The sequence below is a fragment of the Canis lupus genome, chromosome 20, assembly GCF_011100685.1.
Source record: "Canis lupus familiaris isolate Mischka breed German Shepherd chromosome 20, alternate assembly UU_Cfam_GSD_1.0, whole genome shotgun sequence".
Taxonomy (NCBI): Eukaryota; Metazoa; Chordata; class Mammalia; order Carnivora; family Canidae; genus Canis; species Canis lupus.
In genome coordinates, this window is record NC_049241.1 from 96572 (window position 1) to 124178 (window position 27607).

A 27607-nucleotide genomic window follows, 5' to 3' on the forward strand; every position below is an offset into this window, starting at 1 on the left:
AACAACTCTTTTCCACACAATCTAGCAATTGTGCTCCTTGGTATTTATTAAAAGGTCAAGAACAAATGTCCATACAAAATCTGCACACAGATGTTTATAGCAGCATTATGCATTAACTGTCAAAATACAGAGCCAACCAAACCAACCTAAAGACTTTTTAAGGCCAAACAACATCCATTCTAAAGTAATAGTTTCCAAACACTAGTTCGTTATAAAGATTTAATCTGGCAAATTGTAAAATGAAAAATACAGTAATTGTACATAATCACTGACAGAAGTTTGCAATAACCTTTCTTGCAAAGAATGGCTTTCATTCTGAGTTTACGGTGCCAGGACTTAGCATTAAAATATGCTCCCTTGGGGCACCTGGGTGGCTCATGGCTCAGATGGTTGAGTGTCGGCCTCAGGCTCAGGTCCAGATCTCCAGGCGCTGGGCTCCAGCTCCAAGTCCCACGCCCTACTCAGCGGGGGTCGGCTCCCCCCCGCCCCCCCCCCCGCCTCAGCCTCCCTGCTTGTGCTGTCTCTCTCAAATGAATAAAAAATAATACTCCCTTAAGTAATGGTGGTATGAGTGATCTAAGTTTGCTTCTTAAATATCATGCAAAATTAAAAGATGGAAATTATTCCATCCCTACGATAAGAAGTCCCCAGGAGTCTGGTTGTCATCGCTCTAGGAATGTCTCAAGCTGTAAGTCTCAGAGAAGACTGAAGAAAAGCAGAAAGGCCTGGCTCCTGAGGCAGCTTTCCTCCACGCCTGACTCCAGCAGCACACACACACACAGCGCGGCTCTGAGGCGCCGCCTTCACTACCTGCCCCAAGCCAGCACCTGCCCAGGTCAGGGCCAGGGCGTCTACCCAACACCAAGCTGGCGGGGACCGCGCCGGGAGTCAGCACCGCCCGAGGGAGCTTCAGGCCGCCCTCCGCGCCACCCCACCCGACCCGAGCCCACCGCGCTCACCGGGAATTCCCACTGTGCCTCTGGCTCTGGGCACTGCCGCCCGGGCGCTGGGACGCCGACAGAGGACACAAAAACCCCACGCGAAGGCAGCCGCGGTTCCGAGCAATGGCCGACCTGCAGGCACCGCGACTTCCGGCGGCCGCCGCCACTTCCGGCGGTTACCAGCCCCGCCCCGCTCCCCTGCTCTCTGCGAAGCCTCGTCTCTATGGTTCCTTGTTTTGGCCTGAGGAGGCGGGAGTGGCCGAGCTTCTGAGCCCTGGGGTTTTCCTCCTCCCAACAAAGGGGTGGGAGCTGTGGCACTCCAGACTTGGGAGGATGCAAAGGTGACTAACATGGCCCGGGCCCTCAGGACGCTGAATTACCTCCTAAATGAGTTGGACCTACTATCTTCACCTGTACCACCTGGACTTCTATATAGAGGGTCGTGGCTCTTGAGGACACTGCTTTGAAGAGGCCCAAAGGCGGTGGTCCTGAAATCAGTCTAGTATTTCCTAGCCTTAGAAGTGGCTGGGAATGGGATCCCTAGGTGGCTCAGCGGTTTAGCGCCTGCCTTTGGCCCTGGGGTCCTGGGATTGAGTTCCACATCGGTTCCCTGCATGGAGCCTACATCTCCCTCTGCCTGTCTCTCATGAATAAATAAATAAAATCTTAAAAAAAAAAAAAAAAAAAGTGGCTGGGAAGCAGAGCAAAATGTAACTGAGGCCTTTCATATTCCAACACATTGTGCAGATACTTTTCTTTTGGGTACTGGAAAATAATGGAAGTCGTTACTACACAGATGAAGGGATTATTTCTAAACACTAAATTCTTTGAGTCAAATATTAAAAGCAGCTTTTGCTTGTTACCAGAAGAAGATGCCATCTGTGCTCTCTACCACAGTCATCTCTGCCTACCTGTGATTTTTGTGCAACTCTTGAGGAATGGTTCTATCCATCCTGACAGCCTTCCATCTCTAGTGTGCATTGTGACATCTCAGTCTGTTTTGCCTCTGGGCTTGCTCTGCCAGCCCTGTCTCAGGAACTGCCTGGAAGATGTGGGTGAGAATAACAGCCTCAAGGGCAACCCTAAAAGAATGACAAATAGCAATTAGTGCATAAATGCCCAAGCTTCCTGTGCTTTGACAGCAAATTCTCAGCTCTGTCCTACGTGATTCTTAGGGGGCCCCAAGTGACATTGAGCCTTAGTTGCTCACAGTGGAACCACTCAATAACTCACACTTTATCGGCTTTTCCTCTGTTGCCCATCTTAGTCTTCCTGCTCCCTCCCTTCTGCTTCTTGGGATCACCTCCCAAATAACCTATCTACCCCTAAGTCCTTGTGGCATTAGGCTCTGCTTTTGGAGAAACCTAAACTTACAATCAACATCCTAGATTCAAATAAGAGTGTGTCCTTCCACAATGCCCAATTTTGTGAACGCCCCTGTATCAGTCTGATTGGAGACTAATTATTTTGTTCCAGAGGATCCAGGAGCCAATTCTTTAACTTCAAAGTTAGACAGGACTTTACACAGCGACACATATTAGCAAGCTTTATTAACACATCTCATCCTCCTGAATGATACAGTAATGAGGAAAAGGAAGCATCCCTGGTCAAAGAGGGGTCTATGGTTAAAATTTCTTACCATTATGAGAAGTGATCCAAGCCCAACCAGTCAGAAGACACTGTGAGAAACAGGTTCTTGTGGAGAATGCACCCCCATGAATAGCAGTCTGGGAGCCTCAACAACAAAAATAAATGAATCTTTAGGCCAGTGTTCCACTGTGAATGTAACTTAGTTGCTCCATATATGTTGGTTTTCTCTCTACTTTTCTCACTGCTGCTCAACTGTGAAAAATCTTCTGTCCCTCAAATAAGTTCTTTATTTCAGTTTCTGTTCAAATAAATCATACTTTATTTGCTGTGGCTCCTAACGGCTTAGCTTCTTTCCATACATCATTTCATCTTCAGTTCCTACTTTTTTTTTTAAAGATTTTATTTATTTATTCATGAGAGACAGAGAAAGGGGGAGAGAGAGAGAGAGAGAGGCAGAGACACAGGCAGAAGGAGACACAGGCTCCACACAGGGAGCTTGATATGGGACTCGATCCGGGGTCTCCAGGATCACGCCCTGGGCTGAAGGCAGGCGCCAAACTGCTGAGCCACCCAGGCTGCCCTCAGTTCCTACTTTTAACTTTCTTATTTTTGTTCTACTTCTGATTCAGAATTTCCATAGAGAGGTATTCCAGTTGGCTCAGTCATTAAACATCTGTTTGGGCAGAGTTTCCCCCCCCCCAACCCCTGCCACACACACACAAGTCATAGCAGAAGCTGATAATTAGCCTAGAGATAAGTTATACATGGATCTAGTGCCTGGCTCTGGTCCTATCACCTGTGGTTCATTATGGAATAAGTAGGGTCACTTGACAAAAAGTATGGTTACCCCAGCTTCCCCTCAGCCAAAACTGGATCAGGAAAGCCTTCTGGAAGAGGCCTTTAGGCAAGGTAGATTCTGTGATTGACTAGACAAGGACAGTAATCAACTACGGAGAAGGTGGGCTTAACAGTCAAGGATTCAGATATCTTCAACTTCTCACATACTAAAATGCAAAACAGTATGTGGCCCTGGTTAAAATTTGATGAAAGGAATCAACATTTTCATGTTTCACAACCATTACCATGATTACTCTGTAATCTCCCATATTTGACTTGAGGTGCTTGCTACCTCTTTGTCTCCCCAACATCTTCTGTGAGAGCCGTGGTACTATATGATGTCATGGTTGGAAAGGACCTTAGAGTTAATCATTTTACTAAGGAGATTACTTCTGTAAGATCACACACCACAACCTTGTCTCTTGCTTTTCAGTTGCCCTTCTAACTTGACTGTGACGGTTCAACATTTGTCTGTCCTGATCTCTCTTCTACTCCCCTGAATTGATCAACTTTCCCTTTTCTATTTTTTTCTGTCCCTGAAGAAAAAAAAATGAGCTCTTTCCAATTTTCCCTCTTGTTCTCAATGTGTCACTTCATTCCTTACCAATAATGTGAAGGTTTTTGTTTTTGTTTAGAAGTATAGGTTTCTTGATGATTCTGTTTCCACCACAGGACAAAAAGTAGCCTTTTGGTAGCAGATGAGAACTGGATGCAGAGTTCACAGTTGGCTCCAAAGAAGGAAATTTTTAAAAGATCAGAATCATCTAATGGTACATCAGGAGGACTCTGTGAGATGGTTCCTGGGGGAAGCAGCTAGATGCCCATAAAGATATTCTAGAGAAACTAGAAGCCAACTCTCACATTAAGAAGGAAGTAGACTGGAAAGTGATTCTTGGAAGTAATGGACAAAGAATCTTAAGAACACAAAAATATGGATTTGCTGAATATAAAGAACCTTGGGAACATCCTAATATTCCTTCTGAGCATCAAGGAGTTCTGAACTCTATGTGGTGAATGTGGCAAATCTATTAAGCAGAACTCACCCCTTAAGTGGGCATTAGACAATCCACAATGAAAAGAAACTATGAATGTAATAAGTGTGGTAAAATTATCAGGCAGAAATTTCCATCCAATGTATTTTTTATCTCAGACATTGTAATTTTCATGTCCAGAAGTTCAGTTTGGGTCTTTTTAATTTCTTCTATGTCTGAAAGTTCTATCTTTCCTCTAGATTTTTGATTATGTGATTTATAGTTATAACCGTTTTTAATATGCTTGATGGTTGATTCTAATACCTGTATCAGTTCCGGGTCAGTTTTGACGGATTGATTTTTGTGTGTCTGTAAATACAGGTTGTATTTCCTGTTTGTTGCATGCCTGGTAATAAGTGTATGCTATATATTTTGAATTTTATTTTGTTGAGGGATGGGTATATTTTGTTCCTATAAATATTCTTGAGGGTTTTTTTGTTTTGTTTTGTTTTTTAGAGAGTGTTGCAGTTAAGTTGCATTATGATCAGAGAACATACTTTATTATTTCAATCCTTTTAAAAGTATTGACATTCGTTTTATGGCCTAGTATATGGTCTATCCTGGAGAATGTTCTGTGTGAACTTGAGAGAAATGTATATTATGCTGTCCTTAGATGGAGTGTCCTAAAGTTGTATGTTAAGTCTCTTTGCATAAAGTGTTCAAGTCCTCCATTTCCTTGTTGATCTTCCCTGATTTTTCTTTTTATTTAAATTCATTTTGCCAACATATAATATATCATTAGTTTTAGTAATGTATTAGTATTTAATAATTCATCAGTTGCATCTAACACCCAGTGCTCATCACATCACGTGCCCTCCTTAATGCCCATCATCCATTTACCCCATCCCCCAACCTGCTCCCCTTCAGCAACCCGCAGTTGGTTTCCCAGAGTTAAGAGTCTCACATGGTTTGTCTCCTTCTCTGATTTTTCCCCATTCAGTTTTCCCTCCCTCCCTATGTTCCTGTACACTATACACTATTTCTTATAGTCCACATATGAATGAAACCATAGAATTCTCTTTTTCTGATCAATTTATTTATACTTAGCATAATACCTGCAGTTCCATCTATTCCTGAAAATAAGGTTTCCAACTAATTAAAGTGTCTATTTCTTTTTTCGTTCCTATCAGTTTTTCCTTCATATATTTTGGCAGTCTTTTATTAGATGCATATATAATTATCTTCCTGATGGATTAACTCATCTCATTTTATATCATTATGAGATGTGCCTCTTCATCTTTAATGACCTTTTTCCTGTTGCAAAGTCTATTTTGTCTGTTATTAGTACAGCCATTCCAGTTTTCTTATGATTGCTCTTTGCATGATAGATCTTTTTCTATCCTTTCACATTTAATCTATTTGTATCTTTGAAACTAAAGTGGGTCTCCTATAGAAATATATACATATATTGTTTCTTTATCCAGTCTAATTTCTCTCCTTTTTTATTTGATTGCTTAACCCATTCATAGTCAATGTCATTATTGGTGTGTACTCTATTTATCCAAGGGATACAAAAATAGTGCTTTGAAGGGGCATATGCACCCCAATGTTTATAACAGCAACGTTCACAATAGCCAAAATATGGAAAAAGTACATCAATAGATGAATGGATAAGAAGTGTATTACGTATATATACAATGGAACATTACATCAAAAAGAATGAAATCTTGCCATTTGCAACACTGTGGATTGAACTAGAGAGTATTATGCTAAGCAAAACAAGTTAGTCAGAAAACAAATACCATATGATTTCACTCATATGTGGAATATCAGAAACAAAACAGATGAATATAGGGGAAGGGAAGGAAAAATAAAAACAGAGAGGGAGGCAAACCATAAGAGCCTCTTAACTGTAAACAAACTGAGGGTTGCTGGAAGGGAGTGGGGTAGAGGGATGGGGTAACTAGGTGATGGGCATTAAGGAGCGCACTTGATGTCATGAGCAACTGGGTGTTATATGCAACTGATGAATCACTGTATTCTACTCCTGAAACTACTAGTACACTATAAGTAAATTGAATTTAAATTTAAAAAAAGTAATGTTATTATTGGTATAGTTTGATTTATATTTTCCATTTTACTTTTTATTTTTCATACATCTCATGTCTTGTTTCTCTTATCTTCCTTCTTTTGCATTAAGTGAATATTCTAGTATGTTAATTCCCTTAATGATTTTTTTCATTGCAATTTTTACATTATTACTTAGTGGCTGTTCTTTATATCTTAAGCTATGAGAATCTACTTCAGATTTACAGTAACTTCCAGTGAGATACAGAACTGCTGCCTGCATAGCTCTATTTCCTTCCCCCTCTTTGTGCTATTATTATCATAATTATTATTTTATGTAATTTTATGTCTTTTAAAGAAGCAGAAAGACAAGAAGTTCATCTTATGGACCCACCCAGGGTTGGTGAGTACAGTTTAAATGACAAGTCCACTCTGAACATTGCAATCTCTCTAAGCCTTTTTTTTTTTTTTAAGATTTCATTTATTTCATGAGAGACACAAAGAGGCAGAGGCAGAGGGAGAAGCAGGCTCCCTTCGGGGACCTCGGTGCAGGACTGAATCCCAGGACCCTAGGATCATCAACTGAGCCAATATTTGTATTTTGGCAGACATTCAACCACTGAACCACCCAGGTATCCCTCTCTAAGCCTTTAAATTCCTTCCTCCAAATTAAAGGGAGATTGGGCATTTCCATTTCATTCACAGGGGACTATCTTTGGTTTGTGTTTCAGCCAGTCAACCAAACTATTGGAACCCTTCCTAACTCCAGGAGTTTCCCAATTCAAATGCTAATCTCTTCTGGAAATAACCTCACACATACCCAGAAACAATATCTTAACTATCTGGCATCTCTTAGCCCAGACAAGTTCAAAATAGTTAACCATCACACAATTTATCCCTTTAATTGGTGTAAGAATCTCATCTAATTGATATCATCTTTTTCAATCCTGATACAGGTACTTTGAGTCTCCTCTTTAGTTAATCTTGCTGGAGGTTTATCAAATTTATTGATTTTTAAAAAATAATCATTTTGGCTTTCATTGATTTTCTCTATAGATTTCCTGTTTTTAAGTTTTCCACTCTGACCTTATTATTTCATTTCTTCTTACTTTGATTCTAATTTGCTCTTATTCTAGTTGCTTAACCTTTCCTCTTTCCTAATACACATTTAGTGCTATAATGTCCCTCTACTGCTTTAACAATGTTCCATAAATTTTGATGTTTTTTTTTTTTCTGAGTCAATTCAAAATGCTTTCTATATATATTTCTTAATTTCATCTTTGGAGTCAAGATTTCATTTGTGTAATTTAGTTTCAAATAGTTGAGGATTTATAGGGATCTTTCTGTTACCAATTCTAATTGAATTCCATGGTGGTATGTTCTGTTGTTGCTGGCTAGTGTTAAATGTCTATTGGTCAAGTTGGTTGGTAGTATTGCTCAGATCTGTATCTTTGTTTTCTATATATTCTATCATTTGAGAAAGATGTATTGAAATCTGCTATGTACGTGGGCTTGTCTATTTCTCCTTACAGTTCTATCAGTTTTTACTCTGTGTATTTTAAAACTGCTTTTAAATATATCAATGTTTAAGATCAGGTACTCTTGATGAATTGACCCCTTTTCATTAGGAAATGACCTGTTTGTGTATAAAACATATATTTTATTAACTCAGTATGATAGCATGGAAAAAACTAACTTCATTAACTTCTTTTGGATTTACTTGGAATAACTTTATGAGCCCTTTAAGTTTTTTCTTTAATAAATTTATTTTTTATTGCTGTTCAATTTGCCAACATATAGAATAACACCCAGTGCTCATCCCATCAAGTGCCCCCCTCAGTGCCCATCATCCAGTCACCCCCACCCCCCGCCCACCTCCCCTCCCACCACCCCTAGTTCGTTTCCCAGAGTTAGGAGTATGAGCACTTTAGATACTGTAAACTTTCCATTATCAAATAGCTTTTTAAAATATATAATTACACATATGTTCATAGCATACATAAGATGGAATTTTGTTTTCATAAGATGGAATTAAGCTGCAATCAGTCGTATTTATTTTTCTTTTTTAAACTTTTTTTTGGGGAAAATAACAGGAAATTAAAAAGTACGGTGAATTCCTATGTATCTTTCACCCAGCTTCGTCCAATGGTCACATCTTGCATAACTAGAGCACAATATCTATCAATTCAACCAGGAAATTGAATGGTACAATCCACAGAGCTTATTCAGGTTCACCAACTTTGGATATGCTAATTGGTGGGTATATAATTCTATGCAATTTTATCTTTTTATTAATAACTAAAACTTTTTTTTTAAGATTCTATTTATTCACTCATGAGAGACCTACAGAGAGAAGCAGAGACATGGGCAGAGGGAGAAACAGGCTCCATGCAGGGAGCCCGATGCGGGACTCAATCCCAGGTCCCCAGGATCACAACCTGAATGGAAGGCAGAGGCTAAACCAGTGAGCCACCCGGGTGTCCCTGTTTTGTTATTTTTTTTTTAATTTTTATTTATTTATGATAGTCACACACACACACAGAGAGAGAGAGAGAGAGAGAGAGGCAGAGGGAAAAGCAGGCTCCATGCACTGGGAGCCCGACGTGGGACTCGATCCCGAATCTCCAGGATCACGCCCTGGGCCAAAGGCAGGCACTAAACCGCTGAGCCACCCAGGGATCCCCCTGTTTTGTTATTTTAATGATTGCTTTGGGATCTTCATCAGTCTACCTTCAAGTGACATTATACCATTTTCTGTATAGCAGTGGTACTCAACTTACTTAGTAATGGTTCTCCCCTGGGGGCTATTATCTAGATATTTTTGAAACAACAGAGGTATGGTGATACTGGCATCTAGTGGGTAGAAGCCATGGGTGCTGCTAAGTTTCGTATAATGCACAGGACAGCCCAACACAACAGTCCAAAATGTAAGACAGGGGCACCTGGCTGGCTCAAGGAGAAATGCATCCAGCTCTTTATTTCATGGTTTTGAGTTTGAGCTCAAATTGGGTGTAGATAACTTAAACTTTTTTAAAAAGCTATGCAGGAAGCCTGTTTCTCCCTCTGCCTGTGTCTCTGCTTCTCTCTCTCTCTGTGTCTCTCATGAATAAAGATTTTATTTATTTATCAATTTGAGAGAGCGGCTTCTCCCTCTGCCGGTGTCTCTGCTTCTCTCTCTCTCTCTGTGTCTCTCATGAATAAAGATTTTATTTATTTATTTATTTATTTATTTATTTATTTATTTATTTATTTATTTATTTATTTATTTAAGAGAGAGAGAGCGAGGCCGAGGGAGAAGCAGGCTCCATGCAGGGAGCCGGATGTGGGACTCGATCCCGGGTCTCCAGGATCATGCCCTGGGCTGAAGGTGGCGCTAAATCACTGAGCCACTGGGGGTTCCCAATAAATAAAATCTTAAAAAAAGAAAGAGAGAAAAGAAAGAAAGAAAGGAAGGAAGGAAGGAAGGAAGGAAGGAAGGAAGGAAGGAAGGAAGGAAGGGAGGGAAAGAAGACAAGAAAGAAAGAAAGAAAGAAAGAAAGAAAGAAAGAAAGAAGAACAGCCCTCCGCTAAACAGCCCTCCCGCCGTCACTCCCCACTCCATACATGCCCCAGACCATACCTCCCCCCCTCCCTCGCCTCCCTCCCTTACTCCCGTCAATAAAAAGGGAAGGGAAGGGAAGGGAAGGGAAGGGAGAAAGAAACCTGTTGTAATCCCTATCTTTTTCCTCTGCACTGTTTTTATAATTTTCTCTTGACTGTTTTTGAGAAATTTGTGATGCACCTTGTAGTAATTTTCTTCAGATTTATTCTAGGTTTATTGCTCTACACTACCGAGGCAAGACCCTTCTGAGTAGTTTACCCAATGCACAAAGGAATTGTGTCTGACTCATGGCAAGACAGTATTTCTTACCTTGTTTCTGTGCCTGGAACTGTTCACTCCAATCCTTTGGAATGTTCCCCCCGCCACCCCCCTGGCCTTAGATAAGTTTCCTCATATAATGTGCCCATCAGTACTCTGCTGAATATCCTGACCATTCACAGATCTCCAGATATCTCTGCATAGTTCTCTCTCCTCCAGTACTATCTTGTGAACCCTACCTGCCTTGGTCTTCTTGGATTCTCAGCTCTCTCGTCAACTCAAGAATTTCACCAGACTCCACCAGCTCCCTCTCCTTATGCTACTGCCTGGGGATGCCTGGGAACTTTTTTTTTCTTTTTAATTTTATTTTATTTATTCATGAGAGACACAGAGAGAGAGGCAGAGACACAGGCAAAGGGAGAAGCAGGCTCCATGCAGGGAGCCTGACGTGGGACTCGATCCCGGGTCTACCAGGATCACACCCCAAGCTGCAGGCGGCGCTAAACCGCTGTGCCACCGGGGCTGCCCGCCTGGGGACTTTCTTAAGGCAATAAACTGGGGCACATATGGCTCACTTAACTTGTTTCTCTATATCAGAAATAAAAAATCCTTGATGTTTGTTACTGATATCAATAGGACCAAAATCATTGTTTCATATATTTTGTCTAGGATTCTAGTTTCAGGTAGGAATGTAATTCTGGTCCCTCTAACTCTAACATGGCCAGAAGAGGGAGTCTCTCCTTCAGTTTTATTCATGTTTAAGTATTTTCTCATTCTCATTAAGTTTTCTTCAAATCATGGATTATTTAGAAATGTGTTTACTTTCCAAATGTATGTGGTTTAATTAATTAATTAATTATTAGTTAATAATTGCATTATGATCAGGGCAGAGGACATTGTGTTGCCCTGTCTGGATTTCCCTGGATTGTCCCCTATCCTTCCACCCAGGAGGGCAGGCTGAAAGCCTTCAATTGTCAGTTCTCTCCAGGAACTATATCCTCAGCTGAAGAAGCCTACCTTACCCAAGATCATGGTTCCCTTTACGGTGGTGTGACAGGGCTTGTACTGAGTGACTGGCTGAAGCGGCATATGAGCCCAGACCTCTCTCCTCTGGTCTAGGCACTTCTGATAGTACAGACCCGTCTAATTGAGTCTGAAGGAACACAGAGGACTTCTCTTACTACTAGTTTGGTAGTTCTGTGTTCTTGGGTGTTAATCCAAGAATACTCTCTAATAAATTTGCTGTATGTTATCCTTTGTCTATACATACTTCCTGAAAAACAACCTAAAACAATTAGGTAACTCAGTTTAATTAGATAACTCAGTTTTTAAAAATTCACTAACTTTTAAATAACCATTCAAGAATACTTGGAAATGTACATACATACTTTTATATTACTTTCTTGGTTTAGAGTTTTCTAAATTTGAACTCTAAATTACCATGAGGATTGACTCATGACTACTAATTATTAGAGGCTTTTATTTTCTACTTAAAGTCCATGACAAAACTCACAAGCTTCCTTGATGTTTTCCTCTGCTCCTGGTTGACCTTTTCCTAATGCATGCTTTCGCTGGGAGTATAGTACACATCTGGGATTCTTATGGAAATCTCACTTCCAATTCTCCACCTCTTGCAAGGCCACAGATTCAAATTCTGCACTTGCAGCAGGTAAAATCTATGTCCCTTGTGACCAATATCATCAAACTGCCTCACAGCACCCAAAGTATCATCACCCACTTACCTTTCTGACTTCCACCTCCTATTTACTTTAGGCTCTGTGTGTTTACTTCACCTTCTCAAAAGCCCTTGAAAAGAATGTTTAAATTTAATCCAGAATTTCTAGGTTGTTTTGCAGCCAAAGGGCTTTATAATTATCTAGTTTGCCTTACTGTTCTTTTATGCCTTTTAAGGACATTAATCTCTGCTCAATTTTGTGGTAAAACAGACTGCAAATGTGACAGCATTTTGTTTCATACTCCATAAACTGGTTGCTAATTTGTCATGGTTATACAAACTTTGATATATGTCTTAATAATTTTGTAATTTATAGGTTCTTCTGAGGGAAAAATGGACTATCATCACAGTAGTGAGGTAAAGAGTCAAGGCTCCTAATGAAAAATTTTCAATTCCCACTGCAAAAGTGTTGTTTTATATAGACTCCTGGACCTTGGCCCACATTTGGCGGGCCTTGGAAATTGATCTGTGTGTGTGCTTTTACCTCCTGTGGTTCCCAAATTTGGAATCCACTGGCCTTAGTTTCAGAGACTGGTTATAGCTTTTGCATGTCTACAATCCCTGTGGTCAAACTGTACCATGTACATTTAAATGGTCAGTGGGAAGAGTGGGAACTAGTCAGGTCCTTATCTATGATGCCCAGAAAGGAGTCTGCTATCTCCTTTATACCACTTTATACCACTCACAAACATACTTTCTGGAGCAGAAACAGACTTCAGGGAACATGGCTGGTTTTATATAGCCATCTGAGGTCTACGGAATGGTAAAGATTTGAAACACAGATGGGCCCAGAGAAAGGGACTCGGATAATAATTGGCTAAACAATTCCTCTAAGGAAATTATAGGACACTTTCTGTTGGCTAGGGAGCTCTGATTTATGTAGTAGGAGTATGAAAAGAACAAGCTTTGTGTTGCGTTTAAATCAGAAACAAGCAAAATCACATCATTCCAAAAACAGCTGCTTAAAGAAAAGCAAACTGAACTGTTTTCTTCCCACTCTGAACAAAGGAAACAAGATAAAAAAATTCAGTGGTATTTATAACAAGTGAATGAAAACAGAATTTATTGGAGGAATTATAACTATGTCCTGCAAAAACAGTTTTATAACATCAGAGGTGATTAAAGACAATCAGTTTCAGAAAACAATCTAACAACATGAGCATACTATTTTATTTATTTATATTAAATGGAAAAATTAAAAAAAAGAAATCTGTCACTGAGGATACCGAACTAAAATAAAATTTAGTCTTATAGGATTTAAATGCAACAGAATTATTCAGCTATTTAAGCCCCTTTTTGGTTTGATTTTCTTCTCAGTTCCAAGTAAGACCTAATACAGTACACACCACCAATAACATATTATATCTCTAAACCTAAGGAGAAACTCTTCTCTCTATGCAGATTCTTTGTCTTTCATATTTCTCTTCAATCAAGGCTATAAAAAATGAGATTTTATTTCACACTTTCTCAACTAAAAGGATACATATATATTCCTATTCCACACAAGAGCAATTCTACACAACCAGGATGTCTGTGGCTAAAAAATATCACCTCTTCATATTCCTCAAGAATATTCAGGGTACTAAAAACATAAATGAATAAGTGTGAGTGCACAAGAAGCCAGTAGATAACATAAAAAGGGATAGGCAATACACAGTAGTCTAGCAATGGGTTTTTGATGGAAAATAGGGGAAAATGGAAATAAACTCAGGGTTGAGGGAGACCAAAACTAACAAATGAGTGGCCGCAGAGGAGGCACTGGTTTCCATTAGCACAGGTAACTGGAAAAAACACAGAGACATCCTGAGTGCAGAGTGTGTCATGAAAAAGCCTGAAAGTATGATAAGAACTACATAATTCAAGTCTGACTGAAGTAAACAGCTGGTAGTCTTGAAAGTGTCCCTGGAGGAAGGTGGATGATCAGTTCACATTATACTACGGAATATTTATCTGAAAGGGTATGAGGACCACTTATCAGCATTTACCTGTGCAGCTTGAGAAAAGTATCAGCTTAGAAAACGGGTGAGCGTCTATTATCTTACCTTGCCTGGGGTAAGATAAGTGAAGATCTGTATTCAGATTTCTGGGTTTGAAATGGCACAGCATCCTTCCAGAAGGTATTTACTTTTGAAGATCACAAAAGTCTTTTAAGATGAAAAAGAGAGCCTATTTGAAGGAAGAATCTCAGGCACTATGACACAGTGATAGGAAATTGTTTTGGTTAGAGAATACCTACTCAGTAATACAAGAAGCATCAACAACTCTGCTCAGTAATAATAAATGCTCAAAATACAACCTCTGACAGGTATAAAGAAGCCAACTGACTGTTTTCTTAGTTTCGGCCACCAGTAGACATCAGTAATGGAGTTTCTACATAGGTAATCAGCAGGTGAGGATGGCTGGCATAACAAAAGGCATGGGATGCTAATTACAAATGCCTCCCTTAATTTTAGAAGGACATGTGACAAGAGGAAAATGATGGAAGGACCCTTAGTGTTATAGTAGTGTAACCCACTGCCATATGTGGGTTATTCTACCCTTGTGTCCACATAGACTCTTAGGGAAGTGCCTATTCAACAGTGATATAACAGTCCTATCCCTGAATCCAGCAACCTTCTTTTGAATAACCACGCAAACAAAGATGGACTATTACATCACAAAATTCCATGTACCAATCCTATAAAAATAGGACAAAACCAAACAATCTCTTTTCACACTATACCCTTTACAACCTTCTGCTTCCTTGTCTCCAGTAACAGCAAGGAAGAAATATATAATCCTTAAAACTAAATTACAAGGTGCAGGGACAAGCCATAAATCAAACTTAGGGAAGACAGATAGCATCTTCCTTATGAAACCATGATCAAATAATTATTTAGATACAATGTCCTTTCACAGAGGTGTCTACTCAGGAGAATCACAACTGGTCTCCTGCTCACATATAGAACCATCACGGTGGGCAGAGACACTGTGGTATAATGAAGAAAGCACAGACTTAAACCTCAGATCTGAGTTCAAATCCTGACTCCAATCACTAAGTAGCCAGTCACCTAACCCCAAGACACAATTATCTTGTACAAATGTTATAAGAATTGAATGGGATAACAATAATCCTTATATGCATAAAACAAATGACATTAGGCTTAGGAATTCACCATATACAAAGAAAGAGGGGCAACTGCATTTAAAAATGGGCAGATTCTTTCTAAGTGTTCCCAGGTGGATTTTGAGCCAAGGACTTAGAAGTTTAAAATACTGGTTTAAGGCCTTCTCAAAGGGCTGGACTTAAAGACATGCAGAGGAAGCTAGTAAGCACCTGTAGTACTGACTGCACAGCATCCCTCCCTTCTCTTAAGAAAGGTTTTTATAGATGATAAAAGGGAGAAAGACTCAGCATTTCCTCACTTCCTGACCAACCTTGACAAGTTGGTGAGAGGTAGATCTGGGATCAGAACACCTATCTCTGATTCCAAAGTCTGCACCTTTAGCTACTAAACTATACATAACATGAGAAGGCAGAGTCTTCCCCTAGTTTTAGATTATGCTCATTGCATCTTTACAGTTTTGAACCTGCAATTGTTTCAATTTCATAAGGGGACATTTTTTTCTGGTTTTGTAGACATATACCTAAAAAATAAAGCCTCTATTATCTGTACATCCTTCTACAACTGTGGAGAGGAGAATGTAGTAAATTTTTGCTGTTCTTTTAACCTAACAGCTGACAACTATACAGCCAGCTTATTTTAAAACTGCAAAGACCAATGACTAGTGTTTATTATTTAACAAACAGTAAACAGGCTCTAAAAGGAAGTGATTTGCTCATGGTTCCACTGCTACCAAGTACCAGTATTAGGGTGGAATCCCATGAGTTTAGGGTCCATATTCTCCATGCCTTTCATAACACTGTCAAGTGAAAATGAACATGTTCTGGTTGCACTTAAAAAATACTGTACTATTTTTAACTCTTTGAGGAACTTCCACAGTTTTCCAGAGTGGCTGCACCATTTCACATTCCCACCAACAGTGTAAGAGGGTTCCCTTTTCTCTGCATCCTCTCCAACATTTGTGGTTTCCTGCCTTATTAATTTTCCCCATTCTCACTGGTGTGAGGTGGTATCTCATTGTGGTTTTGATTTGTATTTCCCTGATGGCAAGTGATGCACAGCATTTTCTCACGTGCGTGCTGGCCATGTCTATGTCTTCCTCTCTGAGATTTCTGTTCATGTCTTTTGCCCATTTCATGATTGGATTGTTTGTTTCTTTGGTGTTGAGTTTAATAAGTTCTTTATAGATCTTGGAAAAGAGTTAAAAATAGACCTGCCCTATGACCCAGCAATTGCACTGCTGGGGATTTACCCCAAAGATACAGATGCAATGAAACGCCAGGACACCTGCACCCCGATGTTTCTAGCAGCAATGTCCACAATAGCCAAACTGTGGAAGGAGCCTCGGTGTTCATCGAAAGATGAATGGATAAAGAAGATGTGGTTTATGTATACAATGGAATATTACTCAGCCATTAGAAATGACAAATACCCACCATTTGCTTCAATGTGCATGGAACTGGAGGGTATTATGCTGAATGAAGTAAGTCAATCGGAGAAGGAGAAACATTATATGGTCTCATTCATTTGGGGAATATAAATAATAGTGAAAGGGAATAGAAGGGAAGGGAGAAGAAATGGGTAGGAAATATCAGAAAGGGAGAAAGAACATGAAGACTCCTAACTCTGGGAACAAACTAGGGGTAGTGGAAGGGGAGGAGGGCAGGGGGTGGGGGTGAATGGGTGACGGGCACTGAGGGGGGGCACTTGATGGGATGAGCACTGGGTGTTATTCTGTATGTTGGCAAATTGAACACCAATAAAAAATAAATTTATTACTAAAAAAAATAAATAAAAAATAAAAAATAAAGAAAGTACTATACTTCTTTCCTGAATATAAAAGTAGTATGTTCTCATTGTAGAAAATCTAAAATGCATAGAAAAGTATAAAGAAGAAAATAGAAATAGCCTATAATTCTATCACCCAATGATAATCACTGTCAATGTTTTGGTTTGGTATTATTTCATAACCATTTCTCTACTATATGTAAATGCTTTTCAAATATTTGGATCGAACTTGTTTTTTCTCTATCTTCTGTTTTATACAAATTTTTCCCCCATGGCATTAAATATTCTTTAAAGATGTTTATATAATGGCTGCAAAACCATCAAGTAGATAGACTATCATTCATTTAAACCACGTCCTATTGAAAATCTAGTTCTCTTCCTTGTTATATATGATGCTGGCATGAATATCCCTCTGTTAATCTTTGTCTGTTTCTGGTTACTTTCCCTGCATGGAGTCTTAAAAACTGAATTAAGTTGATAATAATGAAAAATTGCTTTTATAAAAAGTAGCAATTAGGACTACTACCAACAATATATTTTATTTATGAGATTTCTTTCTCCTCATTATGTTTTCTCTGGTGTTGAATAAGCTGCGAGCTGTAACGATAGGCTTTCCCACACTCACTACATTTATAGGGTTTCTCCTTAGTATGGGTTCTCAAATGTAAAATAACTTGAGAAGTCTGCCTGAAGGTTTTTCCACATTCGTTACATTTATAGGGTTTCTCTCCAGTGTGAACTCTCTGATGATCAATAAGGTTTCGATTAGAAGTAAAAGCTTTCCCACATTCATTACATTTGTAAGGTTTCTCTCTACGGTGAAGTCTCTGATGTTCACTAAGGGTCTTCCTTAAAATGAAAGTTTTTCCACACTCATCACACTCGTAAGGCTTCTCCCCTGTGTGAATTCTCTGATGGTCTATAATCTTTGTATTAGAAACACATGTTTTCCCACACTCCTTACATTTGTAAACTTTTTTTCCTTTGTGCATTCTTTGATGTTGAGTAAGATTTGAACTACGGCTAAAGGCTTTCCCACATTCAATACAAGTGTAGGGCTTCTCCCCAGTGTGAACTCTATGATGTGAAATAAGACCTGAACTCCGACTAAAGGCTTTCCCACACTCCTTACATTCATACGTTTTTTCCCCACTATGGATTCCCTGGTGCCGAATGAGGTGTGACTTACCACTGAAAGATTTCCCACATTCACTGCATGTGTAGGGCTTCAGTCCAGTGTGGATTCTCCGATGAACAACAAGGTTGGAGCTATGACTGAAGGCTTTTCCACACTCCTTACACTTATAGGGTTTCTCTCCTGTGTGGATTCTCTCATGCACTGTAAGGTTTGCACTCTGACTAAAAGCTTTCCCACACTCAGTACATACATACTGTTTCTTTTCAGCCTGAATTCTCCTGCTTGTTATAGGATCCAAGCACTGACTACCATCTTTTTCAGATTCTTGCTCACTTACTTCTGTAAGTGTTTTATTGTCTTTAACTGTCTTATGTCTGAAATTTCTCGTCTTTCTCCTCATTTTCTCTTGCTTGAAACATCACAGTGGCCTGTTGAATCTTCTCTTTCTCTTCAGAGGAGCTTTTTAAATTTTGACTTCCTGGGAAATACCTCTGTGGAGTTCTCTTGAAAAGTGCAAGATTCTAATTTTTCAGGAATAATACTTTGCAATCAATACCTCCTCAGTTCCAGTTCCACCATCTGACAGAAGAAACAGAAATTGCAATATTACCTATTCTTTTTCCTGGAGGAAGGAGAATTATCCAAAGATAACAAGATGTAGTACATCACAGGGTCTCACATGGAAGAAGAAGTGTTCAAAGATGGCGGAACAGATCAAAAGCAAGATGAGAAAAATGAGGGTAGACCCCGAGACCAAGGTAAAGGCATAAGAGAGGAACCCAACAGATCCAGCATTAGGATAAGCAATGAATAATATAAAATCCATCCTGATTTCTTCCTGTCTCACATTCTACTCCCAGAATTGGAGCCATCAAACTCCCCACCTGGTTCCCAGAAAAAATGAACTGAAAGATCCTTAGTTCAGTAGCTCTTCTTCCTCTTAAAAAAAAAAAAAAAAAAAAAAAAAAAAGATTTAATTTATTTATTCATGAGAGACATACAGAGAGAGGCAGAGACATAGGAAGAGGGAGTAGAAATAGGCTCCATACAGACAGCCTGATGTAGGACTCGATCCTGGGACTCCGGCAGACACTCAACCACTGAGCCACCCAGGCATCCCTCAGTAGCTCTTCAAAAACAGTTTGGCTTTTAGTTCTTGCTGACCTATTCCCCTAATACCAATGATATAATGGCTGGCACAAAATAGATACTCAAGAACTATTTCATAGATCAGCAACTGGGATGGTCTTAGGGTACAAGAATTCGTCTTTTGTTCAAAGTCCAGATACAAGGCCCCTGGCTACATCCCTGTTTTTAAGTTCTGTCTTAATAAAGGGGAACACTATTCTTGCAGTACCAGAACCTATTGGAGCCTAGTCACACCACAGCCTACTCTGTAGGGATTGCTCTGTAGCTGGATCCAGCCACATGCACTCATTCAGTCTGTCTGTTTCTCACCAAGCTATCACTCTGATAAGCTATCATTCAATCCACTGCAAATTTGAGAGTCTGAGTTGGGGAACAGGGCTAGCTAAAGCATGGCAGGGGAAACTCTGATAAGACTGTGCATGGTATAATGTAAGTATCTAACATTGGCAAAAGGGTGAAAGGAGGAGGCAGTGCAATCAAAAGGGGCAAATACATGAAACCCATGACAGGAACGAGCATGAACTGCCTAGTGGGTTTAACATGAAACTCTGGACACACTGGTAACCCTAGGATATCTCAAATCTGGAGGGGACTGGAATCATAAAGGAAACAGAAAGATGACCCCATGATACTAATACATAATTAATGTTCCTTTTACCATGTTCCTCTTCAAATTTGTCCATATGTATAGTTATACAATTACAAATATACAGTAGATATAATTTTGCATTCTATCTCTTTAAATTTCATATGTAACTTTCCACGTTAGTTTTTTATCATCATAAGATCATTTTATGAAAATAAAATATACTACCAGTTGAATTCATTATAATTTACCTACAATTTTGCTAGTGTTAGACATTTCTGTTGCTCCCTGAGGTTTAACCACTTCAATTGTCACTTTGGATAAAGTTTTCTTCCAATTGAAATATGTTCCTAGAATAAAAGTTCCACAAAGGAGTTATTGGATCAGAAGGAATGAAATTGTTTTGCAATGCTGCCTATTGCTTTTCAAAAAAGTCTGACCAGTTTCCATGGTCTCATAGCTTTTTCATAGGCTGAGTCACACTCTCTAAAGGAGAAGCATGTCCAGTGGTTCAGTGCTCAAGATCAGCAAGAAAGGAAGAGAACTTCCAATTGAGATTAGAATTCATATTTCAGGAATATAGGTGCCACTGATGCCATACAGGGACACATATATACAAATCTGTGCTCAAGATATAAACGCAGAGAAAATGGTGGTTGAAGGGTGGATTCTTGCCAGGATACTGAACACATCCAGCTGTTGTTACCTCTCCTAATCAATAAGGAAGAAACTCAGTGAGAAGCCAGGTGCCTGCAGAGCAGGGTGGGACAGAAAGTGAAGCCATTTCCAATGTTCTCTCCGGGAAAGTTGATGGTTCTTTCTGAATTTCTTTTCCATTTGCAATCTTCTCTAAAACTCTTTTTTTCATACATGTCTTAAAGTAGTAGTTACTGAGCATTCTACTCTGTACACATCTCTGTTTTGGATCTAACACAGGGAAAATTTTAAAAAGCATTATTGCGGAAAGGTAGAAAATAACTGTGGATGAATGAATGGATGGATGAAAAGGTGGGTAAGTTTATATATTTACTGTTATAGAGGCCTCTCATTTTGCTAGCAAATTGTCTTCTGCCAACTTGCATTATTTTTTAATTCTTTTTATAGTATTTTTTATGAAAAGTTGGGAAATGACTTCCCAACTTGAGAATGGATCTTCATAATTATGAGAACAAGACATAATAAGGATTCAGAATGAGATAATGCCTTGAAGCCAGCCCCAGCTTGTCTCATTTCTAGGCATGACTGATCTGAAGCTTCCCAGTTAGCTATTGTAGTAACTATTCTACTGTCAAAGGCTGCTGTGGAAAAGATTAGTCTCGTGGCTTTCAAGAAAGAGGTGTTCATGGAAAATATTAATAGCTAGGTATTTACATGGCTCTGTCACAAAGAAATAAATACCATTATTGAATGTAAATAAAAAAAATACTATATGCTGGCAAACCAAACTTCAATTAAAAAATATTAAAAATAAAGGATTGTTAAATACTGAATGTGTCCCCCTCATCCCTAATTTACGTGTTGAAGCTCTAATGTCTAATGTAACTATATTTGAAGATGTGACCTTTAAGGAGGTAAATTAAGGTTAAATGAGATCATGAGGGTGGAGCTTTGACCTGACAAGATTAGTGTGTCCTTATAAGAAGACATAGGAGAGCCTTTTTTTTTTTTTTTTTGAGAGCTCATTTTTGCTTCCATTTCTGCCTCTCCTCCTCCCAATAAACTGAGGATAGCCATTTGAGCACACAACAAGAAGGTGGCCATTTATAAGCCAGGAAGAGAGTCCTCACCAGAAACTGAATCAGGTGGTCACCTTGATCTTGGACTTCTAGGCTCCAGAACTGTGAGAAAAGAAATGTCTGTTGTTTACACTGCCCGTCTGTGGGATTTTATTATGGCAGCCTGAGCACACTAATACAAGCATGAAGTATTGCATCTACCTTTAAGGAGCTTACAGTGGAGTAAATGGTGAAAAATGAAGAAGCCAAATTAAGATTTATAAAGTACCCAATCAACAGGTGAAGGGTAAGAGGGAAGGGGACATTTACTGAATTGAATCCCTTTGGGGAAAGGTACTTTAAGAACGCACACCTTTGGATGAGCCCCAGAAGATGAAATTATTTCCTCCAAAAGAAGCTTGTGGAAAGGCAGAAAAAAAAAAAAAAGATTGCACAGGGCCAGTGTACTCAGAAATAAGTGTGAGATTACAGTATCACATAGCTTCATGATGGTGGGGATTTTGTCCATTTTCTTCACCTTTGTCTTCCCAGCAACTAGCACAGTCCCGGCATTCAGTAGGAATCAAAAAAATTTTTGTTTGAATGAACAAATGAAGGAATGAAAGAAGTTGCCTGAAGTTATAGGAGTCAGAACACTGAAATTATGGGGCATATATGGATATAATTTAATGGTCAATGGGAAATAAGTATTTACCATCATCGTTTTCTTTTTTTTTTAAATTTTTATTTATTTATGATAGTCATCAGAGAGAGAGAGAGAGGCAGAGACACAGGCAGAGGGAGAAGCAGGCTCCATGCACCGGGAGCCTGATGTGGGATTCGATCCCGGGTCTCCAGGATTGCGCCCTGGGCCAAAGGCAGGCGCCAAACCGCTGCGCCACCCAGGGATCCCGTCATCATCGTTTTCTTTCCCCAGTCTACATTCTTTTTTCTACCTTGCTGTTCTCCTGTCTCACTCTCACTTGTCAATAACACAGTTTTTTGAGCATTGCTATTCATATCCCCTAGTTCTCAAACTTCCCTCCACACCCCAGCACATTAATAATTCTCTCAGCTTCACGGAGTAGAAAACAGGACAGAGGCAGCTGGTTATCCCACGAGTTGCAAACTGAAGAAAACAGAATCAAGAGATGCCACCTAGGAGTAGAGCGTTCATATATCTCAGATGTCCCAGAACAGAGCTGGCTTATACCTGCTATTCTAGCATGATTATAAATCAGTGGCCTCCTGAACTCACAAAAATATCCCAGTTTGGACAATAAATTTCACATCATCCTTCCTAGATATGGCATGAGGAAAAGAACGCTTTAGGGTATAACATTGTATGTCAACTATACTTGAATTAAACGTGTTTCTTTAAAAAAGAATGCTTTAGGAAGATTAGCCCAGATGGAATAGAACTGCAAGAAAGAATGGAGGAAGGGAAATGAGTGGGGAGACTTTAGGAATGCAGTATTCATGACCCCTCTACTGAGGGTCTGCCACTTTCTAGGTGCCCAATAAATGTTTGTTGAACGAATGAATAAATGAATGTGATAGTGAGACCCTAGTCCAGGATAATGATAGGAAAGAGAAGGATGAAATCTAGCTATTTCCAGGAAAGCATATACTTATATCAGATTGGATACAGAGGATGACTAAAAGAAAGAATTCAAAGTTACCAGATCCAGGTCTGAATATCAACAATGGTCATGTCACTAAGGAAGATGAAGAACAGGAAAACACTTTAGATGAGAAGAGGAAGAATATGTCAAGAATGCAAATTTGAGAGTAAGACAGAGGGGACAAAGGAAGTCATGCAAATGTATAAGCTCACGACATAGAGATTTTGGCTAGAAAAGCAGGAAGGGAGAAAGAGAAATGCACAAGGATGTGCCAAAAGGAAGCCCAATGTGGTTCTGGGGACCTGAGAAAGAAACAAGACTTATCAGAAGACCAGGGAGGGCTGGTCTAAGGAGAGGTTGGTCAAAAGAAAAACTACTTGTCCTCTGTCTGACTGAATGGGAAATTCCCTCAGAAAGAATTCCCAGGCACTGATATGTGTGCAGGGAGGCGAACTCTTGGCTAGAGAACTAGGAGGAGGGACAGATGAGACCACAGGGCCAGGAGGACACCAGGGGTATCCAAGCAACTGTGCATAAAAGCATAATCTCAGACAACTGGCAAATGAACCAATGAGGCTCCACAAATCTCCAACCTACAAATCCCTGAGACTGATGGGTGAGTGATCTTAGGACCATGTTCAGTGCAGGCTATGAGAAACTCACAAAGAGCAGGGTCATATTCCCAGAAAGAGAGAGAAAGTAGTTTTACCTTGGGAGGTCGTATTCCTCTAATTCACCATCATCACCTGCATGATCAAGTCTCTGTGAGCAGTGGTCACATGGTCCTTGGTTACTGATTAGCTGCAACGGATCGAGGACTAAGAGGGAATACCTGAAAAATTCCAGAGAGACTAATGAATGAAATATCAAAATTGAAAAGAAAAAAAAAATAAAAGAAAAGAACTGGGAGAAAAAAATCAGGGGATAATTTGATCCCAGGAAGCAAAAAGCCTAAAACAAGCCTGACATCATAACAAAAGCAGACAGATTTGATCATACAGAAATTCCTGTACTTCAAAAAAAAAAAAAAAAAAGCCACCGTAACAAATCTGTAATATGAACTAGAGTTGCCTTATACTAAAGTTAACTGGTGTATGTCTGTGTCATTCTTCTTTCCAAGTACACATTAAGCTCTAAGCTCCCAAGAGCAAGGCCCATAGTATTCATATGTGGATTCCACAAAGTACTTAGCATAGAGGGGGTTCAGTAAATGTTATGATTTGAAATGTTAAACAAGTTCAAGATTCTATCTGGGTGTAGGGATGGTAAGAACTCCACGCTCCACACATGACCACTGCCATCTCTCCTCCACTTGTTCATCTCTTTCGTGCTTCATCTTGCCTGAACACCATGACAGTATATATTTAAAGTCTCAGCAGTGTTGTCTCAACAGGACTATCCAGGGACCCCAATTCTGAGACTGACCTAGTCTAACTACTCAGAGATTCCCAAAATGTCAGTGCTGGAAGGAATCATGCGGATTCCAAGTGACCTCTCTCAAAAGTAGTGATGAGGACATTGAAACTTAAAAGAAAGCTATGACTCAAGTCCAAGTCTCCTGCCATCCAAAGTTGAGTTCAACTATATTACTGTTCCTCCCACCCCCAAACTCTACTCCTCAAGGTCCCAGTTCTCTGCTTCTCTTCTCCTCAATAAAGAGCCATCCGGAAATGCTCCCTTGCAGTCATGGTCCTTTCCGCTAATGGGCAGGATTCCTGTCCCCAGATAACTCATTTCACACTATAGGTCTCTCACCTGCCCGGCACAGAAAGCCTCACTCCAAAGGGTCTGCCCAGCACAAGTCTTGCCTGATCTCTTTCTCGGGTTTGCTGAGGAAGTTCCTAATGGGGTGCTGAATCGCTGTAAACAGATAGAAATGACTGAGTTCTCCCAGAGCTCAACTCCAGGTGGACACTCAGAGTAGTGTCCCATCCATGGGTAACTCCCCTTCCTATAGAAGCGTGAGCAGTAAGGATGATCATTTCCATTCTGAAGATGAGGAAATGAAGCTACCAGACACTGAATTACTTGCCAAAGGTCGTATGGCTGGTGAGAAACAAGGCTTCTGTGGCTGAAGATCTACAGTGACCCCTTTTTACCTGTTGTTTGATCTATATAAAAAGTCTCCATACTCTTCTCTAACTGCAAAACGCATTCCCGCTGCTCTCCAGCCAGTCTGCAGCAGGAAGAGGAGACTTTGCTGAGTCAAGGATCTCCAGAGAGGAAGAACTAAGGCTTTAAAGGGACGAAAGTATTCTTGTTTGTTTTCAACGATTACCTAATTCTTAGGATGACTCGCCCTCCAAGTCTGTGTTTTCAAGCCCTCCAGACTTCCAGACTTGGCTTCTGGCTTTCCAAGCTTGTTCCGCTTCTTCCCTTCCAGAAAACACACAGCGGTAACCCCAGGACCTAGCACTTCGTGGTAGGTGCTCAACGAGTATTTGGTGGGCGGATGAGTAACCTCCTGCACAACTCTGTCCTCTCTGAGTCTTGTTTCCTCACCGGGAACGCAAGGGGCGCCACTGGCGATCCGGTTCACATCGGGGGTGAACTAGGGCTGCGGAATCCTCCAGTCTGGCTGGGGTCTGCACTGCTGTTCCTGGGGCGGCCTGCCGGGGCCGGGGCCGGGGCCGGGGCCGGGGCCGGGGCCGGGGCCACCACTGTGAGCCCCGTGAGGGCAGCTAGGCGGGTTGGAGACCGAGCCCAGACAAAGGGCCAGCGCCGACCGAGGGGGCCGAGGCCCTCGGCCGGCCCTGGAGACGCCCGCGGCGGCGGCGACCGAGGCCCGAGTCCCGAGTCCCGGCCGCTGGCCCCCGCCCGCTCCCACCACGCGCACAGGGCTGGCGGCACCGGCTGCACACAGCGCTCGCCCGCGGCGCCCGGCCCACAGCTCGGGACGCGGCGCACACGGAACCGCGTCACCGACGCCGCGCGAGCCCCCCTTGCTCCCCCCGCCCGCCCTTCTAGGCGTCTGGAGGTCCCGGCGTCTCTGTGCCCCGGAGGCGGAGTCGGCCAGCTCCGCGGGAGCTCCGGCCCCACCCCCCGCACAGCGCGCCCTAGCACTGGCCGGGAGGACGGAGGGAGGACGGAGGGAGGACGGAGGGAGGACGGGGGAGGACGGGGGAGGACGGGGGGAGGACGCGGGAGGACGGAGGGAGGACGGGGGAGGACGGGGGGAGGACGGGGGGAGGACGGGGGAGGACGGAGGAGGACGGAGGGAGGACGAGGGAGGACGGGGGGAGGACGGGGGAGGACGGGGGGAGGACGAAGGAGGACGGGGGAGGACGGGGGGAGGACGGAGGGAGGACGAGGGAGGACGGGGGGAGGACGGAGGGAGGACGGGGGAGGACGGGGGGAGGACGGGGGAGGACGGGGGAGGACGAAGGGAGGACGGAGGGACTCGGAGGGCTCGGCCGATGAGGTCGAGAGGGCTCTAGACACGGTGGAGCCTGCTTAGAGGCCGGGTTGGGTGGGGAGGGGAACCAGTCACGGCAGCGACCATGGGAGGCTCCCTGAAATCAGGTTCCCTACTCGGGAAAAGTCGTCTTTCCTTCCACAGCTCCCGCCCCTTCCAGCCTCAAAGCCAGAACCAGTCCCCATCTACCGCCGGCCTGAGGGCTACGCATTGGGCGCTTACCTGTCGCCGCTTCAGACGCCGCACAGGAGGTGGCGGAGAACCTGAACTCGCTGCCTCCTAAAGCTTTCTTTCAAGTCAGGGGATATAAAGACAAACAAAGGCATCTGGGGGAAGAGTATTCCCAACAGAGGGAACATCAGGAGCAAAGTCCTTGAGTCAGGAGGCGGGTATGCGGCACGTTTCGGACCTCGGAGACCACAGGGGCTTCGGATGTGTCAGGAATAACTTAGGACGGGTTTGGAACTGAGGACTGACAAGATCTCATCTTTTTTCTTTTCATATCACATGTCCAAACTTTATTAGCTATTGGATACAAAAGAAGCCAAGAAACTTGTTCTGCAAATTCTGTGAATTTCTTGCTCAGAGTCCCCGGTCATTCTGACAGAAACCTCAACATGAAAGCTTTACTCGATGACATGACATTTAAAAATTTTGTTTTGGCTGCTCTGTCCAGAACAGTCTAAAGGGTGAGAGTAGAATCAGGGAGATTGAGGCTATTGTAGTATTCCAGATGAGAAACAATTGTTGCTTGAATTACCTTAGAAATGATGGGGGTGATGAGAAACGGTTCTGCATATACAGTTGATCCTTGAGCAATGTAGGGGTTAGGGACACAGACCCTGACAATTAAAAAAATATCCACATATCCCCATTTTAAATCCCCCCAAACTTACAAAGCCTTACAGACAGCACAGTCAATTCATACTTTTGTATGTTACATGAATTATGGCTCCCCAGCCAGACTCTGACCCTGAGGTCAGCCCTATAAACACCACTGTGTTTGGAGACACTACTGCCCCTAAAGTTCACACCCCTGGGGCCACACCTTGTCAAAGACCCCTGACTTACAGCTGAGGGCCCAGGA

General features: G+C 41.5%; 2 protein-coding genes across 4 annotated transcripts in view; both read right to left on the reverse strand.

Moving 5' to 3' along the window:
- ZNF197 (zinc finger protein 197) overlaps positions 1–25736 on the reverse strand; it is a 51135-nt gene extending 25399 nt beyond the window's left edge. Inside the window, exons 1-2 of one of the 3 annotated variants that reach the window (XM_038565405.1) lie at positions 25608–25736; positions 23815–23937 (exon numbers count right to left, since the gene is read on the reverse strand). The gene's annotated coding sequence lies outside the window, so the exon portion shown is untranslated. Of the gene's footprint in view, positions 1–959; positions 1119–23814; positions 23938–25607 lie in introns of those variants that run through there. The other 2 variants (XM_038565403.1, XM_038565404.1) reach the window with 2 other exon arrangements.
- ZNF660 (zinc finger protein 660) lies at positions 17413–23941 on the reverse strand. The gene is made up of 2 exons (XM_038565406.1): positions 23815–23941; positions 17413–18609 (listed from the first exon to the last, which is right to left on the reverse strand). The coding sequence occupies exon 2, from the start codon at positions 18428–18430 to the stop codon at positions 17435–17437; it is 996 nt and encodes a 331-aa protein (XP_038421334.1). The 5' UTR covers positions 18431–18609; positions 23815–23941; the 3' UTR covers positions 17413–17434.
- Positions 25737–27607: the final 1871 nt, after the last annotated feature.